The sequence below is a fragment of the Heptranchias perlo genome, chromosome 17, assembly GCF_035084215.1.
Source record: "Heptranchias perlo isolate sHepPer1 chromosome 17, sHepPer1.hap1, whole genome shotgun sequence".
Classification (NCBI taxonomy): domain Eukaryota; kingdom Metazoa; phylum Chordata; class Chondrichthyes; order Hexanchiformes; family Hexanchidae; genus Heptranchias; species Heptranchias perlo.
This window is the reverse complement of record NC_090341.1, coordinates 2,853,144-2,862,842: the sequence shown is the minus strand read 5'-3', so window position 1 is coordinate 2,862,842 and position 9,699 is coordinate 2,853,144. Positions and strand designations below refer to the sequence as shown.

Here is a 9,699-nt window from a genome sequence, read left to right as displayed (position 1 = left end):
AAGTTATCAGACAAGCAGTCTTGATGGCTGAGTCTGTGGCCTAGAGAAGTGGATGGAGCTGGGTGTGGATGATGCTAAGGGGGTGGCATGCCTGTTTAGAGCAATGGCTTTAAAGGCACAGGCTAGGTTATCAGCTAAACATCACCACCGTGCTCCAGAAACCTGGCTACCCCTGGGCTAGGGGAGTTCCCATGCCGGTCCACTTGTGTAGAATTTAATGGCAGTTCAGCGGGAACATCAAATGTGCACTGTATTTTTTGATGTGTGGCATTATAAGTGTAGACTTACAGATCAAGGGAAGGAAGAATGATATCACGTGTTTTGTTATTATGAAGTGGGTGAAACTCTCCATTCTGTGTTGGCAGGCTGCGAGAAGACGTTCATTACCATCAGTGCCCTTGGCTCTCACAACCGCTCTCATTTCCGAGATCAGGAGCACTTCACCTGCTCTTTCCCTGGCTGTGACAAACGTTACGACAAGGCCTGCCGCTTGAAGATTCACCTGAGAAGCCACACGGGTACGGTTAACTAATGGAGCAGTCTCCTTCAGCTCTGACTTAATCATTCCACATCTCACCTAACCTTATTTAAAGAAAATTACAACCCACTCTGGGTAACAGTTGATGATAGGAATGTTTAAGACTGACTTATTCATCTGTAAGTATTGATGCCTGTAGCAGAGTCACTGTCTCCTGGCAAAAAAAACTCTTGCTTTCAGAAATAAAAACACTTGCAAGGACGCTGACGTCACTTTTAGACTTATTAAATTTGAAATGTCTTATTCTGCAGCAGCCTGGTGCGTACTCTTATTACCCTACTTCAGGCTACGTGCCATAATCATTGACAGATGTAAAATGCATACAGTTACTAAATTATTATCTGGCTGATGCATTTAGTGCTTTGAGAATGTTTTCCAGTATCATCGTCTCCACAGGGTGCAGTGTATTATGTTTTGGTTTGAATGCATAAGATTTCTTAGTTCAACTGGAGTAAATGTCACTGCAGATTTTTAAAAGGACAATCTTTCTTGTGCAGGCGAAAGGCCCTTTATATGTGACTTCGATGGCTGTGGCTGGTCATTCACCTGCATGTCAAAGTTACTACGACACAAAAGGTAAAAAAAAAGCCCAAAATCAGTGTTAGTTTTGGTAGGATTTATACACGGTTACAGCAGGACATGGGTGAAAAGCAGAACTTTGCAAATTGACATTTAACACAGATTGGCTGTAAAGATTGGGAAGAAGGAGGTGGGTAAAACAGGTACCGCATAAATAGCATTGAGCTAGCTAAGGATGCAGCTGAAAGGAGACGGAGGGATTTGGTAGAGTCCGTGTTTAACGCGTGCAGTAATTGCAGGGCAGCAATCAACAATGCAAATAGAATAATCCAGGCAAAACAGCGATGAGGAAGTTATGCTCAAGGTCCGCAGTGCTCTGGTCTTACTACAGCGTCAGTGCTGTGTCCCGAGACACTAGGAAAGCATTCAATCTTTGGGGGGCAGTGAAGAAATGAGCCTTGAGACCGATCCTTCGTGTCGAAGGGACTGAGAAAAGACTCGAGGGGTTTAGATTTTTCACCCAAGACCAGAGTTATCGCACACCTGATCTTTATCGAGGCGTGTAAAGCAGTTAATGTATAGAGAAGGGGAAAATCACAATACTTTTTCAAATTAAACCAATGCAGTAGAAGGGTGGGTGTGTGGGGGGAAACGTGGGTTCAAACTGACAGAAGGCAAATATAGGACTGGTGGCAGGAAGTTAGTCTCAAATTGATCTACAGATGGAATGGCCACTTGAGTCAGCAATAAAGGCGCAAACCCTGGAATTATTTGAGACCGTTGAATACCGGTGGGGTGGAGGACTAGCGTCTTTCTGGGTGGGGAAGGAAAGGCTGTCCTCGTTTATTTGTCTCGTGCCCTGTCCCGGTGTTTAAAAATAAAACCGCTACCCTTGTCTCTCGAGTGTCCCTCGCGTGTCCCTCGCTGCCAGATAATCTCATGAATTTGCTAACACTATCCACTTTCACAGACTTGGCTGGGGGTCCTTCTATTCTTATGTTCCCAGCGTTTTCTGTTTTTATTTCAGATTTCCAGCTTCTGCAGTATTTAGTTTTTGACCCAAAGAAGGTAGTTTATCGCCTGGCACCTTTAGAGAGAGCTGAGTGGATAATCTGCTGGGAGGGGAGAATTTAGGGCGATTGCAATATCAGCACGTTGGCTTGATTTCCGGGGGAGGGGGTGTGGAGGGAAAAAAATGCAGTTTTTTTTTAAAGTAGGGGGTGAGTAGATGGTCTTGGAGGGGTATTGGTAATAGAGTAATCAGACACGGTGTCTGGACGGAGTAGGGTTGGTGTTTTTGTCGCGCTCTAGACTTTGTTCATTATTTTGGACTGTAGATCTTAAATTAATGGTAATCTCACAGCAGGTGTAATAGATACACCGTGCTGAGGGGTGTTCCAGGGTCGGGGATTAGGCACATCGTTGCAATGGAATAGGGGGATTTGAACTCTATTAAGTTCATCTACCCAACATGGCAGCTAATTTGTGCACAGCAAGCTCCCACAATCATGAAAGTGATAATGACCAGATAATCTGTGATTGGTTGAGGATAAATATTGGCCAGGACATTGGAGAGAATTCCCCTGCTCATCTGCGTGGGATCTATTACATCCACCTGAGAGGGCAGGCGGGGCCTTGGTTTAATATCTCATCAGTAGGACGGCACCCCCACCCCCCAACAGTGCAGCACTCCCTCAGCACTGCACTGGGAGTGCCAGCCTAGCTCTTGTGCTCAGGTCTCTGGAGTGGGACTCAAACCCACGACTTTCTGACTCCGAGGCGAGAGTGCTACCCACTGAGCCACGGTTGACACGTGATGGGCTGAATGGCTCCCTTCTGTGATGTAAATCTCCCATTTCATTCCCAGGATATCAAAACCATGGAACTGCTCAGCTCCCTTAGACTTCCCTTTTACAACCTACAAGTTTTTAAAACTCTGGCTTGGCTAATCATTGTCCTTATTCCCCATCTTCTATTTTACCCCTTTCAGCCTTGGTGCTTTCCTCAGCTACAATCCTCAGTACTAGGTCTCAAAATAAATAGGACACAGCTTCTAGTGCAATCCTTTCACAGTCTGAAGCCGCACCGGGCCCTAAAGTTTGTTTCTCTCTCTAGGACCCATGAAGATGATCGGCGGTTCGTGTGTCCGGTGGATGGCTGTGGAAAATCGTTCACCAGGGCGGAGCACCTGAAAGGGCACAGCATCACTCACCTTGGCACCAGGCCGTTTGTTTGTCCTGTCGAAGGTACGTCTGAGCTACGCTGTGTGTGTAAGGGAGCCTTTGTCAGAGTTCCTTGAAATTGGAAGAGCACCGAGTACATGGTACACCAAAGAGGAAGTGCCACCGATCACATCAGTGTAGAGGCAAGACTTTAAGCACGAGTGCGATAGAATTCTATTGCCTGGACGGGTGCAGCTGTGACAACACTCAAGAAGCTCGACACCATCCAGGACAAAGCAGTCCGCTTAATCAGTAGCTCATCCCCCTCCCCCCCCCCCCCCCCCCCCCCCCCCCCACTGGCGCACCGTGGCTGCAGAGTGTTCTATCCACAGGATGCACTGCAGCAACTCGCCAAGGCTTCAACAGCACCTCCCAAACCCGTGACCTCCACCACCTAAAAGGACAAGGGCAGCAGGTGCATGGGAACAACACCATCTGCACGTTCCCCTCTAAGTCACACACTACCCCGACTTGGAAATATACTGTCTGTTCCGTCATTGTCGTTGGGTCAAAATCCTTGAACTCCCTACCTAACCTCACTGTGGGAGCCCCTTCACACAGACTGCAACGGTTCAAGAAGGCGGCTCGCCACCACCTTCTCAACAGGCATCTAGGGGATGGGCAATAAATGCCAGCCTTGCCAGCGATGCCCACATCCCGAGAATGAAGTTTTAGAAAGCAACAGTGATGCTGGGCAGTACGGCCAAATGCACAGTTGTGTCGTCGCTGTTTGGGTAAGGCAGTGTACTTGGCTATAGTAGAATGCACTAGCATCTTAGTTGTGAATTTAATTCATGCTGGAACATTGTTAAAACCCAGCTGGGTCACTAATGTCCTTCAGGGAAAGGAGCCTGTCACCCCTACCTGGTCCGTTCAACACGTAACCCCAATCCCACAATGTGTGGTTGACTTTTATTGCCCTCTTAAGTGGCCTAGCAAGTCATTCAGTTGTCAGGGCAACTGGGGATGGGCAATAAGTGCAGGCTTGTCAGGGCTGCCCACATCCTGACAGATTAAAAAAAGAAGAAAGACTTGCATTTATATAGGGCCTTTCACGACCTCAGGACATCCCAAAGCGCTTTACGGTCAACAAAGTATTTTTGAAGTATAGTCACTATTGTAATGTAGGAAACTCAGCAGCCAATTTGTGCACAGCAAGGTCCCACAAACAGCAATGTGATAATGACCAGATAATTTGTTTTAGTGATGTTGGTTGAGGGATAAATATTGACCCAGGACACTGGGGAGAACTCCCCTGCTCTTCTTCGAAATAGTGGCTGTGGGATCATTCCTTCAGTGCTGCAATGAAGTGTCTGTTTGAATTATGTACTCTAGTCTCTGGACTGGGATTTTCATCCCAGTCAGAAGGTCGTGGGTTCAAGTGTCATGGCTGACATGTTCCCTTAAGTACCAGTGACTGCACTTAGTTGTATGTGAAACGCTGACACTTGATTAAGGTGCTATATAAATACAGATCCTTCTCTCACTTTATTTTAGTTTTTTGGGGATGCAAGTTCTAGTTATACCTAATTGAGTTGGGTCACACATTATACCACAGCACATTGGTGATACAGTAATGCCCTAACCTCCCTTCCCCACCACCAAAACATTTCAGAATTAACATTTTTGTAAACCATGAGTCAAAAGTTTAGATTTGAATTCTATCTTCAGGTTAAAGTATTGGGGAGGGGGGGCCCAGGAAGTAAATTTCTTTACCAATTGCAATCTCTCCCCGTGTGCTCAGGTTGCGAAGCTCGTTTCTCGGCACGGAGCAGCCTGTACATCCACTCCAAGAAACACCTGGAAGATGGCGACAAGATGAAAACACGCTGTCCCCTCTCCAACTGTAGCAAGGTCTTCAACTCGAAACACAGCATCAAGGCCCACATGATGAAGCAGCACAATATCAGCCCTGGTAAGGTCACCTCTACTCGCCAAACCTCTACTTTTAACTGCAGTCATATTTTGTGGCATTGGCTACTGAACAGTGCAGGATTCCAGGAACTGTACCTTTTCCCCTGGCCTGTTCTAACTGGCACCCCAACACTAAAGAGTTATTTAGAAGAGCAGAAATTCTGGTGAGAACAGCTGATTTTCAGGTTCTGCAGAGGATTGGGCCCACACCTCCCTCATTCCCAGGCCTCCCCCTCTCGTTTTCCCTCCCTCCCGTCTCATTCCCCCACCTCATCTATGTCAGCAGTGTCATCCGCCCCTGAGGAAAGGCTTCAGCAGCGGTGTTTCTGTGGCTGCCCGGAGTGCCTGCACTGTGACCGTAGACAGCTGTGGTTACAGTATCTCACCGTTGAAACGCACCTGTCAACATTGTCTGGAACGTAATGCTCCGATTTCTGCCACAGCTCCACGTGTCATTACATACGAGCGTGTAAAAGACCGTTGGGCCCGTCAGTACTTATTCTGTTGATTTAGATGGTGCAGCCACGGGCACTGCCATTCGATTAACTCCTGGGGGTGGGGTGGGGGTGTGTGAGGAATGATCGGTAAACTTCAGCTCATCCAAAACTCTGCTGCCCGTATCCTAACTCGCACCAATCATCCATCATCGCTGTGCTCACTGACCGACATTGGTTCCTGGTTCGGCGATGCCTCGATTTTAAAATTCTCATCCATGTGTTCAAATCACTCCATGGCCTCGCCCCTCCCTATCTCTGTAACCTCCAACAACCCTGCAACCCTTCGGGATCTCTGCACTCCTCCGATTCTGGCCTCTTGTGCATCCCGATTTTAATCGCTCCACCATTGGCGGCCGTGCCTTCAGCTGCCTAGGCCCTAAATTCTGGAAATCCCTCCCTAAACCTCTCCACCTCTCCTTTAAGTCGCTCCTTAAAACCTACCTCTTTGACCGAGCTTTTGGTCACCTGTCCTAATATCTCCCATGTGGGCCGGTGTCAAATTTTGTCTGATAATCGCTCCTGTGAAGCATGTTGGAATGTTTAACGGCGCTGTATAAATGCAAGTTGTTCTTCAGGACAAACTCTGGGGAAATTCCTCTCTGTGTCAATAAGGCAAGCAAGCTCCACGTCACTAGCTGGACTTAACTAAGCTTGATACGTGGAATTGTCCCTGCTCAATATACCCTCCCTTAAGGAACGGTAACGTGCTATACTTGCCGCATCCACCAATAGGTGGCCTTTAGTCAAGTGCTAGAATTACCGCTAGGCTTCCAGACATTGAGACTACAGGAAAAGTAGCTTTATACACAAAGGTTGTGGTATTTTTTGGGAGGGAGAAACAGTATCCACTAACTGGAGGGTCGGTAACTGGAGGACATATTTTAAGGTAATTGGCAAAAGAACCAGGGGGAGATGAGAATTTTTGTTGCGCAGTGAGTTGTTATGATCTGGAATGTGCTGCCTGAAAGGGCGGTGGAAGCAGATTCAATAATAACTTTCAGAAGGGAATTGGATAAATACTTGAATGGGGAAAAATTTGCAGGAATATGTGGAAAGATCACAGGGGTGTGGGACTAATAGGATAGTTCTTTCGAAGAGCCGGTACAGGCACAATGGGCCGAATGGCCTCCTGTGCTGTGTGATTCTAAGTAGAATTGGCGGGGACTGCTCTGAGTTGATAGATTTACTGATATGGAGGGACTTGTGTTTTCAGATCTATTCACCCAGTTGGAGATGACGGGCTCCTTGACTCCGAGCAGCGAGCTGACCAGTCCGAGCCACGGCGACCTCAGCCACGTGGACATTGCCTCGCTCTTCACTGCCGTCCCCGTCAATCCGGTCGGGATCTCGCCGGACATGTCGCTGGTGAGCTCGGGAATCCTGACGATCGACGCTGCCTCTGTGGGCTCTACGCTTGGTGGGACGGTCCCTGTCAATAACGGTGCCATGGGGCAGGCCACGGACCCTCTGACCGTCTCCACTACGGATATGTCGCACGCCATAGACAGCGCTCTGCAGCAAAGCACTTTAAATCTGGACGGCGTGCAGACGGTGGACGCAGAGGCACTGGGGACCCTTACCTCCCTGTCAATACGGGCTCCGAGCAGCTGCCAGGACCTGCAGGGCCTGTCGTCCGGCGGAGCCTTGACTGTCGACGCGACTGCCCTGGCCCCTTCCAGCAGCCTGGGGGGCAGCCACGCCCCGGAGCTGCTGACCCCAGCTAAAGTGGACCGGCACGTGCTGAGTGTGTCCGATGTGATGAGCCAGCAGGAGGGGAGCAAGGTGGTCACTCAGTTTGTCTTCTCAAGTTTAAACCCCCCGACTGGCACCTTCAGCGCACAGAAAGAGCTGGAGTTAAACCTGGTGTCCGGCTGCTCCTTTTTGGTAGGTACCCGATGCGTTTTGCCGACTTGCGGTCCTTTCTGCTTCGGGACTAATAGAACTGCAAGGTTAAAAATTCAGCGGGTGAATAAGCTGTCCCAGTGTGGAACTGACTCATAAGAACATAAGAAATAGGAGCAGGAGTAGGCCAATCGGCCCCTCGAGCCTGCTCCGCCATTCAATAAGATCATGGCTGATCTGGTCCTAACCTCAAATCTAAAATCATGACCAATTTCCTGCCTGCTCCCCGTAATCCCTAATTCCCTTTACTTCTAGGAAACTGTCTATTTCTGTTTTAAATTTATTTAATGATGTAGCTTCCACAGCTTCCTGGGGCAGCAAATTCCACAGACCTACCACCCTCTGAGTGAAGAAGTTTCTCCTCATCTCAGTTTTGAAAGAACAGCCCCTTATTCTAAGATTATGCCCCCTCGTTCTAGTTTCACCCATCCTTGGGAACATCCTTACCGCATCCACCCGATCAAGCCCCTTCACAATCTTATATGTTTCAATAAGATCGCCTCTCATTCTTCTGAACTCCAATGAGTAGAGTCCCAATCTACTCAACCTCTCCTCATATGTCCGCCCCCTCATCCCCGGGATTAGCCGAGTGAACCTTCTTTGTACTGCCTCGAGAGCAAGTATGTCTTTTCTTAAGTATGGACACCAAAACTGTATGCAGTATTCCAAGTGCGGTCTCACTAATACCTTATATAACTGCAGCAATACCTCCCTGTTTTTATATTCTATCCCCCGAGCAATAAAAGCCAATGTTCCGTTGGCCTTCTTGATCACCTGCTGCACCTGCATACTAACCTTTTGATCTTCTTGCACTAGGACCCCCAGATCCCTTTGTACTGCAGTACTTTCCAGTTTCTCGCCATTGAGATAATAACTTGCTCTCCGATTTTTTCTGCCAAAGTGCATAACCTCACATTTTCCAACATTGTATTGCATCTGCCAAATCTCCGCCCACTCACCCAGCCTGTCTATATCCCCTTGTAGGTTTTTTATGTCCTCCTCACTCTCTACTTTCCCTCCCATCTTTGTATCATCTGCAAACTTTGATATGTTACACTTGGTCCCCTCCTCCAAATCGTTAATATAGATTGTAAAGAGTTGGGGACCCAGCACCGACCCCTGCGGAACACCACTGGCTACTGGTTGCCAGTCCGAGAATGTACCATTTATCCCAATTCTCTGCTTCCTGTTAGATAACCAATCCTCCACCCATGCCAGAATATTACCCCCAATCCAGTGATTCTTTATCTTGAGCAATAATCTTTTATGTGGCACCTTGTCGAATGCCTTCTGGAAGTCTAAATACACTACATCCACTGGTTCCCCTTTATCCACTCTGTACGTTATATCCTCAAAGAACTCAAGCAAATTTGTCAGACATGACTTCCCCTTCGTAAAGCCATGCTGACTTTGTCCTATTAAATTATGTTTATCCAAATGTTCCGCTACTGTCTCCTTAATAATAGACTCCAAAATTTTACCCACCACAGATGTTAGGCTAACTGGTCTATAATTTCCAGCCTTCTGCCTACTACCCTTTTTAAATAACGGTGTTACATTAGCAGTTTTCCAATCTGCCGGGACCTTTGCCGAGTCCAGAGAATTTTGAAAAATTATTACCAAAGCATCCACAATCCCCACTGCCACTTCCCTCAAGACCCTGGGATGTAAGCCATCAAGTCCAGGGGATTTATCCGCCTTGAGTCCCATTAATTTACTGAGTACCAATTCCTTAGTGATTTTAATCTCATTTAGCTCCTCCCCCCCCCCCCCCCCCCCCCCCCAGAGCCCCCCGTTTGTCCAGTGTTGGGATATTCTTAGTGTCCTCTACCGTAAAGACTGAAAAAAAATATTTGTTCAGCATTTTTGCCATCTCCATGTTTCCCACCATTAATTTCCCGGTTTCATCCTCTAAGGGACCTACGTTTGCCTTAGCCACCCTTTTTCTTTTTATATAACTGTAGAAACTCTTGCTATCTGTTTTTATATTTTTTGCTAATTTATTTTCATAATCTATCTTCCCTTTCTTAATCAATCCTTTCGTTACTTTTTGCTGTCTTTTGAAGACTTCTCAATCTTCTATCCTCCCACTAAGTTTGGCTACCTT

General features: G+C 47.4%; 1 protein-coding gene across 1 annotated transcript in view; it reads left to right on the top strand.

Moving 5' to 3' along the window:
* Nucleotides 1-310: 310 nt before the first annotated feature.
* Nucleotides 311-9,699, top strand: part of si:dkey-156n14.3 (zinc finger protein ZXDC) — a gene marked incomplete at its 5' end in the record, with an annotated part of 27,882 nt that continues 18,493 nt past the window's right edge. Inside the window, 5 exons of the mRNA XM_067999058.1 lie at nt 311-518; nt 1,036-1,114; nt 3,173-3,303; nt 5,024-5,194; nt 6,904-7,574. Of these exons, the coding sequence (XP_067855159.1) occupies nt 311-518; nt 1,036-1,114; nt 3,173-3,303; nt 5,024-5,194; nt 6,904-7,574 (1,260 nt within the window). The remainder of the gene's footprint in view (nt 519-1,035; nt 1,115-3,172; nt 3,304-5,023; nt 5,195-6,903; nt 7,575-9,699) is intronic.